The sequence below is a fragment of the Capra hircus genome, chromosome 23 (genome assembly GCF_001704415.2).
Source record: "Capra hircus breed San Clemente chromosome 23, ASM170441v1, whole genome shotgun sequence".
Classification (NCBI taxonomy): domain Eukaryota; kingdom Metazoa; phylum Chordata; class Mammalia; order Artiodactyla; family Bovidae; genus Capra; species Capra hircus.
Genome location: NC_030830.1, coordinates 43,661,591 through 43,680,648, shown reverse-complemented (window position 1 = coordinate 43,680,648; position 19,058 = coordinate 43,661,591). Strand labels below are relative to the sequence as shown.

The 19,058-nt window shown below is 41.6% G+C and overlaps 1 protein-coding gene across 2 annotated transcripts in view; it reads left to right on the top strand.

Annotated features, from left to right (window-relative positions):
- Positions 1 to 10,598, top strand: part of HMGCLL1 (3-hydroxymethyl-3-methylglutaryl-CoA lyase like 1) — a 188,938-nt gene extending 178,340 nt beyond the window's left edge. For both annotated transcript variants that reach the window (XM_018039307.1, XM_018039306.1), the window contains 2 exons: positions 3,613 to 3,738; positions 8,106 to 10,598. In XM_018039307.1, the coding sequence (XP_017894796.1) occupies positions 3,613 to 3,738; positions 8,106 to 8,207 (228 nt within the window). In that variant the 3' untranslated portion in view covers positions 8,208 to 10,598. The remainder of the gene's footprint in view (positions 1 to 3,612; positions 3,739 to 8,105) is intronic.

Sequence of the window (19,058 nt, the reverse complement as noted above, 5' to 3'; positions counted from 1 at the left end):
GCAGAGACATTACTTTGCCAACAAAGGTCCATCTAGTCAAAGCTATGGTTTTTCCAGTAGTCATGGACAAATGTGAGAGTTGGACTGTAAAGAAAGCTGAGCGCCGAAGAACTGATGCTTTTGAACTGTGGTGTTGGAGAAGACTCTTGTGAGTCTTGTGGATGGTGAGGAGATCCAACCAGTCCATTCTAAAGGAAATCAGTCCTGAGTATTCATTGGAAGGACTGATGCTGAAGCTGAAACTCCAATACTTTGGCCACCTGATGTGAAGAACTGACTCATTGGAAAAGACCCTGGTGCTGGGAAAGACTGAAGGCGGGAGGAGAAGGGGACGACAGAGGATGATATGGTTGGATGGCACCACCAACTTGATGGACAAGAGTTTGAGCAAGCTCCAGGAGTTGGTGATGGACAGGGAGGCCTGGCAGTGCTGCAGTCCATGGGGTCGTAAAGAGTTGGATACGACTGAGCAACTGAACTGAATACACATACAGAAAATTTTACAGATCATAAGTTCTCCTGGTAGGCTGAAGCTATCTTCCAGCTATCAGGCAGGTACTACTTACATTCACTACTTCACATACTTTGGGGAGTGTTCTTTCAAACACTGATTTGTTGAAAAGCTGATCCATCATTTTTAACTCTGCTGCCTCAGGGTACAGAGCATCTTCAAAATGAAAGCTCACTCATACCCACAGCTGATAAGGGCTGAGATAGATGAGAACCTTGCCTCAGGAGTTCCCGCAGGTAATTACTCAAGAGAATCACCAGGGGGGAGCTTTAAGGAAATACCGAAGCTGACTCACTTCCAGACAGAGATCCTGGGGAGAAGAAGCTTGTGTGTTATTTTTAAAAGGGCCCCAGGTGGTTATAATTGGTAGGGACTGAAAATCGCCGAAACTTTTGTCTCCTTGAGTGATAGATTCATTTCAACGGAATAGATAAATTCTAACCCATGGGTGAAGAATGTCTCTGTCTATCTGATGTACTGGTTGACTCCCAGAGATGAGCCTCTGTCCTAACCTTTGACCTGGCCAACTCCTGGGCAGCTTCACCACTGCCACTCCTACAGCATAAGTCTTTATACTTACTATTTATATTCACCACAAATGTGGGCGCTCCTAAATGGACCAGTACTTCAGCTGGTCAGTTATTAACATCCGAATACAAATAAACTTTGAGAGAGGTCGTGGTAATGGAAGAAGAGCCATATGGACCTTCCCATGTTGCAGAGGATAACAAGCGGAGACAGACATACAGAAGCAAACAAATTATGTCTGGAAACTTGCATTAGTCACAGAGACATCCATGGCGTTTGGTTCTGCTCTTGGGAAAATGGGTAAACAACCTAGATCTCACAAGGGAATATCTAGAAAATTTATTAAAAATGGGCAGCTTTATAGACCATAATGGAAGAGAATATAAAAAAGAATATATATGCATATATATATATCTGAATGTTGTGCAGAAATTAACACAGCCTTGTAAATCAACTGCACATCAATTAAAAAACACAGCCCCCTTAGCATGTTAAAGGAACCAACTGAAGAGCCCCCAGTGGCCAGATCTCAAACAACATGAGTGACAAGGCATATAAAGGAATACTGGAACTCAACACAAAGCACTAAATAAATACCTATGAGTCTCTACTGATACAAACAAATGTTTGAAGAAATAAATGATGATGGGAGAACAGACAAATCTCCCATATGGCTGGCTTATAAATAATTTAGGTACATATTATCCACTCCTAAATCTGAGCTGCACACAGTGACTTTTTTTTCCCCAAAAAGTACCACGTGGGAAACAGGGCATGGGATCAAGGTGAACATCATCAGTCATAAACCATAACCATGTAGAGCGTCCCTTTGATATGATGTGCCTAGACTGACATCTCATCTGTGTTGCTCTCCTCACAAAAGTTTAGGAATCCAGTCTAACCATGAGAAAACATAAGACAAAACCCAAACATTGAAAGGTATTGTACAAAACGCATGACAGGTACACCTCAAAATGGTCAAGGTCAATGAGGACAAAGAACGGTGAAAACTGAGAAGATGTCACAGCCACAGCATCCTGAGACAAGATAACTAAATGCAATGTGGTACCCGGATGAGTTCCCAGAACAGAAAAAAGACAATGGCTTCCAGACCGGGGAAATCTGCATCATGTGTGGACTTTGGTTAATCTTATCAGATGTGTTCATTAGTTGTGACAAGTATACCGTAATGATGTAAGATGTGAACAGTAGGGGAAATGGTATGTATTGTATGGGAATGCTTTGCACTTTCTTCCCAAATTGTCTGAAAATCTAAAACAAAAATGTTATCAAAAAAGAAAAGGAGAAAGAAAGCGCAATTCCCCAGGACATCAGTGAGAACAGCATCTGGAATCTTGTTAAAAATTCAGATTTTCAAGTCCCAGCTCAGACCTCCAGAATCATAAACTGAAGCTGTAGCAACAATGTGTGATTCTGCTTCTGTGATTTAGAACCCCTGACCCAGCAGGGTGATCAGGGCTCTGCTTCCCAGTGCTTCTTGTTGCGGATGAGACCATGGCCATTTTTGCCAATGTCCAGGAGCAAAGAATCAGATTAGCCCTCAGGTGGCTCCTGATGACCCATTTGTCACATTCCACGGAGGCCTTCTCTGCTCACCTCTCTTCTTGAGTTACTCGAGTCTGATCTCAGGGGTTCCTTTTCAGACCCATTTGTGCTCATGTTTTCCACAGCTTTTCCAGCCCATGGAGACTGTCCATCTCGGATCTCCCCAGATGTGTAATGTGAACCAACTTACATGTTTCCAGAGGTTACAGACCAGAGCAGAGTGGGAATCCTCTGGAGACAGAGGTGACCTGGGACAAATTATGTGATCCCTCTGTGCTTGAGTTTCTTCATCTGTGATTTGAGAATGATGGAAGAGTATCCATCTCATGGGGCTTTGTAGGGATTATGAATCAGCATCATATGGTGTTAATAATAATATCTAGCACTTAGTGAGAACCCAGTAAGTGTGAACTGGTGCAATTGTTGATGGTGGATGTCCTACCTCTTAAATGCCTCTTCACTTCTCCCAAAACATCCAGGTTTTGTGTGCAAATTAATCAAAGTGATTAATCAATAAACACTGGGTGAACTGAGTGGATGAACTGACCCCACAAAACACAGCTTCAAACACAGAGACATCCCCAACTTGTCTTCTAAGGCATCTTGATTTTTTGGGTCTGGCTGTTGAAAATATTTCATATTGATTATCCAAAGCTGTTAGAATAAAGCTCAAAATTAGATTGGAGAATACACCCTAGGTATGAATTGATCTTACTTCAAGCTTCACCCCCTACCTTTGTTCTGTTATCAATCAGAACACCGTTTCAATTTTGATCTAAGACTATTGTCATTCCTGAGATCTTTTAAGAGTTTCTGTTAGCCTGAAAGATGAGATTAGCCAGAAAAGAAGTCCACCTTGGGAATGTTCCAGCAGCAGGTGGGTAAGGGAATAGAGTGGGATCATGGTTCAGATTTTCCTTATTTGCTGTTTGGAACAGGTTAAATAGAAACGCAACAACTTACATACAGTAAAGAGACAAGCTTGGGCGTTTGGGTTTGTTTTCCAGATGGGCATTAATGTAGTGGATTCTGCAGTATCCGGACTAGGCGGTTGCCCTTATGCAAAAGGTGCTTCTGGGAACGTAGCCACAGAGGATTTGATCTACATGCTTAATGGCCTGGGGGTTAATACGGTAAGTTACTGTAGCATATTTTAATATTCATACATTCCTTGCAGATTGAAGTTGGAATGTGTCTCAGATTTGGGAAGCAACTTTGAGGTCAAGTTTTACTACACTTTTGCTCTTTCCTAAAATGCACAGTGGGAAAATACAATAAAGATTCTTGAGGGGGGCTTCATAAAAGAACTTATTGCTATAGCTCAACCACCAATAATGCTACCATTTCACTTTTTTTTCTTTACTGCTTCATGACTTCCAAAGTACTTTTTTATCTAGTATCTCATTTGATGTCACACACTTTGTGAGTTAGAGCCTGTCTTTGCTTTTATGATTCTTGTTTTTGCTGTTTTGTTTTCCTTGGAGGAAAACTGGGAACTTGGTTTTCTCACGGTGACAAGTAGGGCTTTCTGGAAGAGAGCCCAGGGCCATTTTAAAATGGCCAGTGGAGGAGCAGAGTTTAATAACACTTAGCATGCGAAACACTGGCCAGCAAGAGTAGTCTCTTTGCAAGTGGTATCTGAGAAAGGCACAGGCCCTATAACAAAATCACTGCCTTGTTTTGCCACATGCTTGTTAAAATGACCTACTAATCTCTAAGTTAGAGTCTTTTAGGGAAAAGTATAAAAGGCAAAAACGCTGTTCACAGTTGATCAGAAATTCCGTATGTTTTCTGAGATGTACGAATCACCACCTGGATTAGAGAATGGGGTTGTCCTCCCCTCCCTCGCCTCTCTGCTCTTCCCTCGCTCTGCTGAGAGGCGCTCCTGCCCAGCTGACTGTCCTCAGCGCTTCCAGTTTCTCAGCTCCGCCCCTCCCTCCTGCGTTCCCTGCCCGCTGCAAGGGCCTTCCTCCTCATCCTCGGTTTCACCTTTTAGTATTTCCCTGCTGATTCCCCAGGGCCACACTGATGGGGTCCTCTCCTCTGTGTTCCAGGATTCTTTCAGTGTCTTCCTCGGTTGTAGCACCGTCTTCTTTCTGTGTCCAGCTCCCCCTGGAGACGGAGAGCTAGTATTACAATGTATTCATGGGTGCCTGTTGCCTAGAGACACTCAATCCTGTTCATCGAAAGGTTAATATCACCTGGCGTTAAATACCAGAAGCTGTTGCCTCTCTTCTCTGGTTCCGTTCAGTTCAGTTCAGTCTCTCTGCCGTGTCCGATTCTTTGCGACCCCATGAATTGCGGCACGCCAGGCCTCCCTGTCCATCACCAACTCCCAGAATTCACCCAAACTCATGTGCCTCGAGTCGGTGATACCATCCAGCCATCTCATCCTCTGTCGTCCCCTTCTCCTCCTCCCCCACTTAGGAACAGCTATTACTGAGTAGTCTGATCATGTCCATCGTTTCTATTAGAGAGGTATGACCGTGACAGAACCTGAAAAAAGGAGAAATATTTTCTCTTTTTTTTTCCAATTTATTTTATTGAAGCATAGTTGGCTTACAATGCTGTGTTAATTTCCACTGTACAGCAAAGTGACTCATATATATATATACACATATATATATTCACATACACAAATTCTTTACTGTATTCTTTCCCAATATGGTTTATCACAGGATATCGAATATAGTTCCAAGTAGGGCCTTGTTTATCCCTTCTGTATATAATAGTTTTCATCTCCTAATCCTAAACTCTCAAGCCATAGAAATCCTTTCTTGAAGATTTATATAACTCGGTTGAACTCAGTTGATGCTTCGCAATGAGTCAGGCTGTCTGGGTCCAACTGCAAATAACCCGTTTCCATTTCCAAGAATTTCACAATTTAAGTTGTTATGTTGGGTAGCAACCAACAAAGCAAGGCTGTCTGTGGAACCTGTATCACTGTGGCTCCCATGCCTACACAGTTAGCAAGAGCCACTGCTTCAGCTTCTAAACTATTTTGGTCCCTTCCTTCCTTCCCTTGCTGTAACCACATCAGTACAAGTCCTGATATCTTCCGTGGATGTTCATCCTCTGTCCTGGTCTGCGGGACTTCCCAGGTGGTGCTAGTGGTGAAGAACCGGCCTACCAGTGCAGGAGACATAAGAGAGAAGGGTTCGATCCCTGGGCAGGGAAGATCCCCTTGAGAAGTACACGGCAACTGACTCCAGTGTTCTTGCCTAGAGAAGCCCACGGACAGAGGAGCCTGGCAGGCTACAGTCCATAGGGTTACAAAGAGTCAGACACGACTGAAGCGACTTCAGGCTGCCTTCAGATTCGTCCTCCACGCTGCCATGGAAGATTTCATCTAAGATACACATACGAATAGGCCTTGCTTCTGCTTGGGCCGACATCAGTGAATTCCCACTTCCTGAAAAGCAGGGCTGCGTTCTGCCACACACTGTGGCCTTGTATTTTTTCCTTTTCCAGTCGCTTCTGCCCGTCCCTTTCCACACATCCCATGATATTTTTCAGATGTCTGTACTGATGGTGCCTCATGCCTCCTCCTCCTTCTCAAGGACTCACACTCTCTGTACAAGCCTCAGGTCAGGATTTACGCTTCCTGGAACTCTCCCCAGAGACGCTGCCCTCCTTTCATTCCCATTTCCTTTTCCTCAGTGGGTTGGCCTGCCTGCAGCTCTGCCCTCGTGGTCATCTGGATCTCTCTCTCTTGGTTACTTTAGTTGCAGTGCAGGCTTTCCTGTTTAGGGGTCCACATATCCTGCTTGACCGCAGGCACCCTAAAGACAGAAACTATAGTCTATGTGAAGTTCTTGAAGCCTCATAATGTATCATAGTACATTAACATTTAAGCTCCTGGTTTAAATGCTGAAATGATTTAAGTATAAATGCCACATTATCTCAAAAAGGTGCCTTTTCATTGGGCTTCCAGGGCGGCTTAGTGGTAAAGAATCTGCTTGCCAGTTTGACCCCTGGGTTGGGAGTATCCCTTAGAGAAGGAAATGGCAGCTCCCTCCAGTATTGTTGCTTGGGAAAAGCCATGGACAGAGAAGCCTGACAGAGTACGGCCCATGGGGTCGCAAAAGAGTCGGACACAACTTAGTGACTAAGTTAGAGAAGGCCAAAACAAAATTCTTCTTTGCTGTGATACCAACCAATCCCACTGCATAATTGCTATAAATGGAAATTACTGGAAAGCAAAGAAATTTGATGCCTAAAATCTTATGATCTTTTGTTAGATGTAATTCAGAAATGAAAGACCATATGTAACTTATTACTTACAAAATTTGCATATCACTGCATTAAGAATGTGAAACCAAGCTATGCCTAAAGGGCACTTCACCCAAAACCAATACAAAACCAAATCAAGTGTCAGTGTCCCGAAAGCAACTTCACAATAAAAAGAAACATGAAAATGATTTACATGTCATTTTACAAATTACTTTTGGTGATTCTTGAGCAGAGGTAACTGCAAAGAAAACAGTGCTCTGAAAGTTTCTAGAGAGAAGTAACTAGCTATATTAAAGTTATGATCTCTTTATCATCACTGGTATGAAAAGCCCCTGTGAGTATTTATACTTGTTCATTTTAAGAAAACATCAGACTTACATAAATTTTAAAAGCTACTCCTTAATAGCAAGGAGCTTGAGTCAGTTCAGTTTTAAGTCCACGTTGTTTCCAGTCCATGTTGAGGGAAGACATAGGAGCTTACAAAGTGCTGCATGGGGGCAAATCTCTGGTTAACCTGCCTACTGCTCTGCCCCCCAGTCCCTGCCAGTGACGGCGCTGTGTGGGTTGGAAACCTCGGTGGTGATCCTTGGCTCCGCCAAGCCCAAGATGACGAGCCTGCACTGAACTTGGCCTTCATACCCAACTGCCGATCTGTCATCCATGGATTTACCAAAGCCTTTGTTGATCCTATTTATGCTCCCAGTCAGTACAACCTCTCAGGCAAACAAGTTCCAGATGTGGACTAAATACTACTTCATTTTATTAAACTGCCTCCTTCAGTTTCATGCCAGGAATCGTGTTTCTGGATGTGGTTAAAAATTAAGCATGCATTCATCATTCCTATGTCTCTTACAGCTTTATCAGGCTTGTTTGTTTATATACTAAGATATACTATGGGATCCCCCTGCCAAGTCCTTATCTGTAAACTGCTCCAAAGCATTATCCTTTTAATTGCCCTTCACTGATATTTGTTCATTCCTTCTGATTCTACTGTTGTCCTCCATAGAGTTCAGGTACCAGCATAATTACACTGGATTATTCAGGTGCAGTTAGCCTAGGGTCAGATTCAAGATATGTCTTAAGAAAGCAGAAAAATCTAAAATCTACATAATTTATGGAGACAAATGTTGTCCCCCAATCAATAATGAACATTTGTTTGATGATTTAAATGGCTAAGTAACTACTAATATAATTAAAAGAAATCTGTTTTGTCTTCTTTCTCCCCAACCCCCCTTCCTACCTGGCACTGTCATTTTTGTCTCACCAGGGTGTGAATCTTTACAAAGTGATGGAAGCTGGTGACTTCATCTGCAAAGCTGTAAATAAAACTACAAACTCTAAAGTAGCACAAGCCTCGTTCAATGCTTGACTTGAATGACTTTGTGACTTAAGTTTGAGAAGCTACATTTCAGCTACAGATATGCATCTGAAACTCATTACTGTCAACTTGTTCTGAAATGTGGAGTAATAGACAAAAGTGGGAAAAAGAAAGAGATACTTTGAAAAAGGGTATCACTGGATGGATTATGAAGTGGACGGGAAGATATACCAGTCATCAGGTAAATCGCAAGCCAAGGCTAAATAATAAAATTTGCAGACGTCCTTTGAACTTGGAGAAAAGTCTACCACTCTTTTGCTCTTATAGAAATAACTTTTTAATTTAGTCGACGTGAAAATTGACTTCAGATTTCCCTAAGTATCAAATACTGTGTTAGTACTTAATCAAGCTGGCTTAGCACAGCGTACATTTCGTCAGTAGTTTATGAGCCCCTGTGTGGTGTGCAAAGTGTGTGGCCTCCGTATTATACATTATACGCCTCTGGATCTCAACTTTGCATTTGCCAAGTCAGTTAAATTATGGACCAAGCGCCAAATCTCCATCTGACCCCACATAATTTTTAGCAATAGAACTTTTATATTTCAACTATGCTAACATCTGTTAACTATTTCAGTGACTTTATCTTGTTCCAAGAGGCTGTGGTCAATGGCCAGATGCCACATCCTGGAAACATATTACCTCCCGTGTTTGTCACATGCATCCAGTTTACCATGCTTTCCCTTTCATCAGGTGTAGTAAAAACCAACAGAATGTCACTCAGCTATTGAGAAGCAAAAGGTACAACTTTTATCCCAATGTCTAAGTTGCAATGATGAGAATAGAAAGATACATGTACTATAATCACTTTTATCATTTTCAGTTCACTTCCAGGTTGTCCAAGGAATGTCACCATGATGCTAAGAACATTAATGCAGTTATTAATTTATGAAAACAACTTTTCCATTGAATCAGGGTAGTTTGATTAAATCACATCTGTTTGGGAGGATTGACATTTTATGGTTATTTTTAATGTTGAAGTGGCTGAAATTTTATCTTCTGTAATAACATTGCCAGAAATAGCAAATACATATCCAAGTTGAGAAGAGGCACAGGAGGGCTGTGTTAAGAAAAATATATTTCTATTACCTATGCAAATCATATGGGGGCAGTATTATTCCATGTGGATCTAAATTGTCAGTATTTTTATTACTATTTATGTAGACTTTCCAATGACACTCAGTGATCTTATCTTTGGATACATTTGAATAGAACTTGGATATGAAAGTGAGCATTGTGGGCTTTCTATTAAATATTCATCAAAACCACAGGAAATAAAAAGAAATTCAAGAAAATAAGAGAATTGCCGATTACTACTATGTTAACTTTAAGGCTACACAATTACAATAAAAGGATTACAAGGGAAACATATTGGAAATGGACAGAAACTAAGTTTCCGTGGAGGAGGCTAAGGCCTAGGTTGTGATGGATGATACAGCAGGAGCTTGTCATCAGAACTGAGTGCCCCTCTGCATTTGGGTTAGTGCTGGGGCATGGAAAGTGCAGAGAGCAAACTTAGGCGCCTCTCTATGGATCTGTTACATCGGCTCTCTTCAGGAAGAGCATGGTGCTGCAGTGGGGGCAGGAAGGAGACGCCTGCCCCCCGGTGCACAGCAGGACGCCTCCCTTCCCATCTTCTGAGGAGACTGGCTTTTCCTCTCTCTTATGCAGCTGTGGCGTTCTTAGTTTTGTGATATTTGGAAAAAGCATCAGTTTATGCAGACTGCTGATAGAAACAGTGAAGGGCAAAACTTGGCTGTTTAGAAATGAAAACCACCACGGACTCTTCAAAAGGCAGAGCGAGTCGTCAGAACCCCAGGTGCAGCCGAGCACACACACGCACTGCATATACAGCAGCCCGCCTATTCATGTCGCAGAGCACCTCAAAGCTTCCTAATCCACACGCCACAGGAAAAGTCTGTGCTTTAGGTGTTTGTTATCCTTTCTTTACCAAAACCATCTAAGCCCTTCTCTTAACTTAAGGAGAGTTTCTTTTCTGGTTTTTATGGGGTGGGGATCACATAATCAAATGAAATGGCCTGAATTCCAGAGGCAGAATCCCCCCAAAGCTATATTTCCACTAACTAGGAAACTTTGGAATCACTATAGGACCTACCCAAACAAACTACCCACACATAAACCCACACCAGGGTTAGCCCTGGGGAAAGGCTTAGGAATGGCAAAGCAATTATGAAGTACATTTAGAAGTAACCTTTTATGACATCTGCCCTTTAAGACGACTGTAAAAAGTAGACATTTTCTAAATTCTGGATTCATGAAATTCATAAAGCAAAGAAAAGGAAACTTGCTGAGAAAATTGACAATGCCCTTTTATGCTGTTTCTTCTGATCACTATAACATTTAATAAATAATCCTTTAGCTGCACTTCTCTGGCTATTCATTTCTATATATATGCATGAATTCTAGACATGTAACAGGATACTTAGCATTGAATGCATAAACCACCAATATCCCTATCACAGCAGTAGAGGAGAGATAACATAAAGCTGGAGCCCCTCCAGAAATCTACATTAAATAGGCATGTGAAAAATTGTTGTGAATACTCATAATCATCTGCAAAATGCTTTGTGGGCTAGAAGTTAGAAGTTTTATGCTTGTGTGGGGCAGGTTTAAGAGTTAAAAGGATAGTTTTGGAGGTATAGAGCTAGGAAAGAATGGGTAAGCTAGGGAGGAAGGGAGAGAGGAGGGGTACAGAATGGAGTGAGGGAAGAAGGTGAGAAGAGAGGGAAGGAGAGAAAGAGAGGACTGAGAAACTATTTGCACCCTGCCTTTGAGCAGCTCAGGTGGAAGTCACCTCCTGCTCTGGTAGAAGTGTTCACAAGGCTGCTTTAAACTGCAGGAAATAGAAAACCAACTCATTGGAAAAGACCCTGAAATGGGAATCTTTCCAATGGGAAAGATTGAGGGCAGGAGAAGGGACCGACAGAGGATGAGATCGTTGGGTGGCAACGTCAACACAATGGGTGTGAGTTTGGCCAAACTCTGGGAGATAGTGAAGAACGGGGAAGCCTGGCATGCTGCAGTCCATGGGGTCACAAAGAGTTGGACATGACTGAGCAACTGAAAAAAAAGAACAACAATAGAAAACTTGAACTCCACAGGCTTAATTTCAAATATCTCAGAATTACTGCTTTCTCTACCATCATTTAGCTTGGAGACTCAATTATGTTGCAAGATAAGAGTTTCTTCCCATTTCCCTGTTGACACCTTCAGTCTCCTCCTCCTTTGAGTTGCAAAGTGGTTGTAGCATTTCTGAGTCACACCATCCCCACAGGACTCAGCCTCTGCTGAGGGCTTTTGTTTCTGGAATGCCTGTTTTTAATCAATGAAGGGCATTTCCCCCATCCCACCCCAAACTTTCTCTCCAGTTTCACTGAGCAGAACATCATCACGTGCCCAATACCTTAGCTCCTTACTTACTTATGTGAGGACTAGACCGTGAAGATAGACCAGCCAAGGTCATGGGTGAGTGGATCTGTGCAGTGGTTCAGAAGATGACCCCAGAGCAGCTTGTGTCCTGGTGAGAGAGGGTAGGAGAATGGAAGGCAGAAGACCTAATGCCTCTGAGGAAGGAGCCATATCCAAGTTCTCTGAGACAGGAGGAAAGGATGGAAATGGAAAAAGCTTCAAATGTGAGGGGAGGAGGTTTTAAGGGGAAAGTTGTCCATCATGCTAATTGGTCACTACATTTGTTTTTCTTCAGGAAAGTAGGAAGTGAGGTCTGCGAGCATTACAAGTGAGGGTGGAGGGAAGGCTTGAGAAGAGTGGGAATCTGTGAAATCCACCCGAAGCAGTATTAGAGGTTCACATACTCTAAGAAATGGCGCAGATGAGAAACGGACAGAGAAAACAAAGCTGTGGTTCCCAAAGGGGAAACTGGGGCAGGGGGAGGGATAAACTAAAAGTTCGGGATTAGCAGATGTACACTACCATATATAAATTAAACAACAATGATTTGCTGCTTAGGCCAGGGAACTATACAGCATTCTTTCCCATCATAGGTCACTATTTAGTGTCTGGTAGTAACCTATAAGGGGAAAGAACAGAATAAAAAGAATATAGATGTATACATATATGCATAAATCTGCATCACTTTGCTGTACACTGGAAACTTCAATACTGTAAATCAACTCTACCTCAATTAAAACCAAAGAAGGCAACTTACTTTATAACCGTGTCTAGGGGCGCCTTTGTGCTCAGTCTCCTTCTTGGTCCTCTACCTTTACAGCTCTGTGTCCCGAGCACTTCCCCCTCTTTGAAGCACTTCTTAGTTTCTGTGGTCCTGTCTTCCTCTGGCTCCTGCTATATCCTCGATCCCAGGTCCTGCTGCATCTTTCGTTGTTTGGTCTGTTCCTTCTCTCTGTTGTGTTTACCTGGAGACTTACAAATGCAAAACTGCTCACAACTCCTATCCTTGTCCAAATGCCTTCCATGGTCAGCAGGGTTGTCATCGCCTGGGTTTTTTTTTTTGGGGGGCGGGGGGGTTGCGGAATTCAGACTATGGGGCTCCACTCCAGACAAACTGCATCACCATCTGCATTAAATTTTTTTTAATTGACATGTATTTTCATTTTTATTCAGTTCATGAACTTTCTTTCTTTCTTTTTTTTTTTGGTTATGAGGCATATGGCATCTTAGTTGCCTGATCAGAGATCAAGTATGCACCCCCTGAAGCAGAAGCACTGGGGAAGTCCCATTGTCTGCATTTTAAACAAGATCTTTACAGGACTCATATGCTTGTTAAAATTTGAGAAACACTTGCCAGTTTAACACTTCCTCTTGGGCATCTAATGGGCATCAAAAGCTTCATGTATTTAAAGTACCTTGTAGCACTTGCCTTTGTGTCTTGTGTCCTAGCCTGTTGTCTTTTCTCTGCTCCTGGAACAAGTTAGCCTGGGGCCTATTGCAGGTGCTTTGCCTGGTTATTCTCTCTGCCAGTCAGGGGTCATGCTCTTTCCCTGTTTGTGACTTCTGGTCATTCAGGCACCAGCAGCATAAATTTCACCTCCTTAGTGAGTTTCCCCAGATGACTCAGACTAAAGTAAGGCCTCAGATACTCTATGACATCAACGTATTGCATTTTCCTTTTCATTATATAATATTTAATATTTATTTATTTATTTTATTTCTTTGCTCAACAGAATACATCTTCCAAGAGAGCAGGGGATCTTCTGTGTGCAACATTTGTAGTTCCTTATGGCTTGGTGTGATAGCTATCTAATACATGTTGGTTAGGAGCAAAAATAAAAATACATGAGTTAATTTCAAACAAGAAGAAGGGAAGTATGCAATGTAAACATCACATCTCCTGCCACCTTCCTTCCCTTGACTCTTGTTCCTCAGCAAGATCCAACTTAACAGGCTCATCATCAGGATTTCTCCAGGATACTTGGATTGGAGACAGATCTCACCAATTTCCTATATGTGATATCTCTCAAGCTTATTATAAGAGCAAATTAAACTGAGTACTAGAGACTGCTATAATACAAGATTAAAAATAACGCTTCAGTTGTGGGACGGAGACCCTGACCCAATGCTCAGCCCTTGGAGAGAGGAGGTATCTTGGACTTATTGCCCATCCATCTGTCGTGAGTTGTCCTTGACATCATCTGATCTATTACTCAGCAGCTATGAAACCTCAGTGAATTTACCAATCCCTTTAAACCTTACTTCAAACCTCACTTCCTTTATGTATAAAACTTGCATGATAATGGTCCTTATTTAGACAGCTTTGGAAGGGCTTCATGAAATAATGCTTATAAGTGTTTGGCAAAGTGCCAGAAAGTGGTCAGTACTCGTGGACTGTCATCGTTTTTATTGCCCCTTTCTATGGCACTGCCCCGGAGTGGAACTCCTTTTCCCTTATGAGTGGTTCACCCCCCCGGAAGGCTCTCATAAAAGGTCATCCTGTATTCTGTTCCATGTAAAGATGCATTGTCTTAAAGGGCTCGTTGTGATCCTGAAAGAGACAACTCGCCATTAAACCCCATAAATATGTAATCTTAAATTGGCACCAAAGCCCCATACTTGGCTTATTACACTGCATCATTGAACTATGCTTCTGAGCTGACTTTTCTATATTTCATGGGACTGTAACTCCCATAGGAACTTACTCTGAGACGTTTACTGCGTAACTCTGTCTAAAGAACATCATAACAGCCTTACTCTCCAGATCCTGTATCACCAAAAGTCAGAAATTCCACGAATATTAGGCATTTATTCCTACACTTTTGGTGGTTGCCTGAGTGGATTGCTCTCTACTGCCACATCGGAGTGTTTTCTTGGTGGGTTATCAAATTAGGCAGTCTCCTCTTTTCTTCTGGTTCTACAGAATATGCTTCCATTATGAAGTCATGAGCTTCTTGAAGAAGACTATTCTTTTGTTCCATGAAAGCCATCCATCCTCTGACCTGAGCCATGTAGTATTAAGCTTATGTGGCTTAGGGAAGGGCTTATACACTTCTAGGAATTGAGTGGTAATATCACAAAAATTCTGGTAACTGCTTCATCTGAAATTTCTATAGCTAATTCTTTAAGGTCATTGGTAAAGTAGACGAACAAAATGCCATGGCTAACTGGACCATTATCCTGGGTTGTTGAATCTTGAAGAGCTGTCTCTCAATCAAAAGTTTTCACAGTTGCCCCTCTATCGACTCATGATGCTAATGTATTGGATTGTTGGACGGATATTCTGGAAGCTTTCTGAGAAGCCAGAGGCATCACAAAGAAGAGAAACACTAGCTGCTTTGCTTTCTCCCCCAGGAACTTCATCCAGATGTAATTGGATCATCTGGGAGTCAACTGACTAAATTCATATTCTGAATGTGTGTGTATTCCAAAAGGAGAGAGGGAGCAATGAAATTCAAATACAGGTGCCTGGTTCTTTCTTTTTTCTTTGTTTCTCTATTCGTTTGTTTCTCTTCCTCTTTCTTCCTTCCTTCTTTCTCTCTCTTTTCCTTCCTCCTTCCCTTCCTTCCTTTGTTTCTCTCTTGATTTTTGAAAATAGTTTCTTTAGAAATATTTCCATTATTATATTTATTTTTGTTAAAAACAATGTATGTCCCCGTAAACATCCTGTCTTCTCACTCTAACACAGCATGTTACTTAGTCTAAAAATCTTCCAGCAAGAACCCCAGTAGTTTTCTTTTTTAAAATTCATTTGCTAAAAATTGATTTATATACATATGTGCACACACATACACATGGCAGCCACATATTAGTGCATTTCATTAAAACCTTTTTTTATGGAATTGGTGGATGAGATGACGACCTTAGTCACGGTTTTGTAAGTTTAGTTCCAGGTGCATTTATATTTAAAAACATATCTTTCATAGCTTGCTTTCTTTTCCTTCAGCTTCAAAGTGTATTCTGTTCCATGTAAAGGGTGCATTGTACAATGAAACAGTTTGATGCACTGATAGAGTACAAAATGTTTACCACCGTAGTGTTAGTTAACAGCTCCACCATGTCACAGAATTGCCATTACCTTTTGTTATGAAAACATTTCCAATCTACTCTCTTAGAAGATTCAAGCATATAATACATTATTATTAACCATAATCGCCATAATAGAATGGTGGTTGCCAGGGACTGAGAATAGTGCTGAGGTTAGATGTTGGTCAGAGTTCAAGCTTCCAGTTATAAAATGAATACATGCCGGGGATCTTACAGCAGCTCTGAATTTTTCTTACAGCAGCCTGCACACTTATATATCTGTTACATTTGTACAAAGGAAAAAAAATGTTATCTGTGGACTTCTTTTTGAAAAAACAGTGTATCTTAAGTTTATCAGCTCAAGATCTTCGCAGGTGTGGAGGAGCAGTGGGGCACAGGCTAGACCTGTGGGCAGTGAGAAAGGAGGGAGAATGATGTGATGATGCGTGTTAGGAGCGTGAGTGGGGGCGGATGCGTTTCTGCAAGGGGTCTGTACACTCACGGGAAGGACAGTGTCCAGCACACTGCTGGGCTTGCAGTCTGCTTCTTCATCCTGGCCTTATACCACTCTGGTGACTGGAGGCTCTTCCCTGGACCCACTGGCATTCTGTGGAAGTGTCCACCATTACTACACATTATGTCCAGGCAAGGTGGTCCTCCAAATTTGTAGTTTGGGAAAGTCATGCATTGGTGTCAATGACATTGTAATTTCAAAGCTGGAATAACATTGAATCTCTTCCATATTAAAAAATAAATTTTGTTAATGTATAATCACGTTCAGTTTTTATATTATGCCACTCTCTAGCATAGTAAAGCTCAAGGCCATTCACCCCTTCCTTCCACAAGCCATGTCAAACCTGCCTGAATATCTTTCTTGATCCTCTCAGAAAGACCCTCTATGTGAAATTATAATATGTAGGAATTCAGTTGGGCAGATGAAAGTGAAAGTGGAAGTTACTTAGCTGTGTCCAACTCTCTGCGACCCCATGGACTGTGGATTCTCCAGGCCAGAATTCTGGAGTGGGTAACCATTCCCTTCTCCAAGGGATCTTCCCAACCCAGGGATCAAACCCAGGTCTCCCACATTGCAGGTGGATTCTTTACCAACTGAGCCACAAGGGAAGCCCAAGAATACTGGAGTGGTAGGTAGCCTATCCCTTCTCCAGCAGATCTTCCCGACCCAGGAATTGAACCAGTGTCTCCTCATTGCAGGCAGATTCTTTACCAACTGAGCTATCAGGGAAGCCCAGTTGGGCAGATACTTGGGAGTTATGTTTAGAGCCTCCAACTTCTTCTACACAGAGGTGCTCAGTAATAAGACGTAGCGGTCACTCCTTGCATCTCTGTATTTATTTGGTAAAAATAAGGCAGAGATTTTAAAAGAACTAAGTTGCTTAATGGGAATTAATTTTACCTTGTGATATGTCATTATTCCAATAAAGGTTCCTCAAACAATAGTCAATTCCTTAGCTCTAAATAGATATATATATATATATATATATTAAAAACAAAGAATTTGCTCTGGAACTTGCTGGCCCTTGGGTGGTGCTTGGTTTCAGTGTAGGGAACACATGTATACCTGTGGCGGATACATGTTGATGTATGGCAAAACCAATACAATATTGTAATTAATTTCCAATTAAAATAAATTTATTTAAAAAAAAAACAGAGGAGGTATCTTTCCTCCTCCCTATTTTCTTCCTGTTAAGGAATATTTGGAATGAGAATCATAGTTTTTAATTCAATTACCTTGATATTCTTGTAATGTGAGAAGGAGGTGAATGGTCAGCTCCTCTCCCATTATTGCCTGTGACTTGATCTTCTCCTGGAAGTGAGGGGCTGAAGTAACTAATGCAAGAGAAAAATGGTTGTCTCTTTGGATCTGGATACTGTCTCTGTGAATCAGAGGGTAAAATGGTAAAATCTGACCCAGGAAACAAATAGGGTACAGTAACAGTCTAGAGGGGGTTCCCAAGTGGCATCAGTGGTAAAGAACCCGCCTGCCCGTGCAGGAGACGTGAGAGGCAGGTCCAGTCCCTCGGGAGGGAAGATCCCCTGGAGAAGGGAATGGCCGCCTACTCCAGTGTTCTTGCCTGGAGAATCCCATGGACAGAGCAGCCTGGTGGGCTAGTCCATAGGGCCACAAAGAGTCAGACACGACTGAAGAGACTTAGCAGCAGCAGCATGAAGGCTAAATGGTGAAAATTCAACATGACTTTGTTGTTGTCCTGCTTTGCACTGGGTGATGAACTAAATACAGAAGAATCTGAAAGACTATGCTTGGAGAACAGCAAGAAAAAAAAATATTTTATACTTAGCATTTACTTGACTCTGAGGAATGTTTAGTAGGCTTAGCATTGTGCAGGGTTCACCCTAGGAGATTAAGAACAGTTGAATCATCTGACACAAAGTGAATTTATGTATTTGAGAAGAAGAACTTCTATCAGCCCTGGTTTACAGTTAAAGTTCTGTGCCTTGTTTTCTAGAAACATCATTTAGAGAAATGAAATGTGTCTTTAAATGTGTCTGTGACCCTCAAAGCACCTAAAACAGTGTCCATAAACTGCTGTTGTTCTTTATTTATATAATGTTATTTTTGTCAGTATGTAGGTCTTTTTCAGGAATACTGGTCTTATTCTGGACACTGAGCTATATTAAAGGTTTTCAAATCTACAGTCCTTTGTAGAATAGAATCATGTCAAGGTGAACCAATAGCAAGTGCTGAGAATGGAATTAATAAGAGTTTTATTGATTCAAGGTGCTTTGCACCAGCTGTCAGACACAGACCAGAGTCCTTAGCTATTCTTCACTCTGAATTCATAAAGAATAGCATCCCCATAGGACAATTTTAATTGGAAGCATATTTTTCCTCCATAAGGCAAACTCAGGGTCACAACAGGTAACCTGAAAGATTGTTCCACCATATGTTATTCCCAGAAAATATATTCCCCCAAATATCATGATACACAAGGGGCGAAGATTACATAAGTCTTAAGATAAACTTCCCATCAAGTCAATTTACCATAAACTGAATGGCCGGGTTACAAATGAAGGCAAGGCGCAATTTAGACTCTGGTATACATTAGGAAAATGAAAATGATGTTATCCACCTGTTTGAGGGCCTGTTCCTTTTACGCTAAGCTTCATAGTATGCATGCTTCAGGACATTCAAGGATGGACATAATGTATGGTTATATATTCTGGAAACCAGAAAAGGTAAGGTTTTTTATTATAGTGAACTTAAATTTATAGTCCTATTTATTTTCTGAGACTTTAAAAGAAGTCTATTAGTAACACAATTTTAGTTCTCTGAAGAAGTAGAAGAAAGTTTAACAGAAGATGTTTTTCTACATTACTGTTTATTTGTAAGTACAGGTGACGTCATTTTTG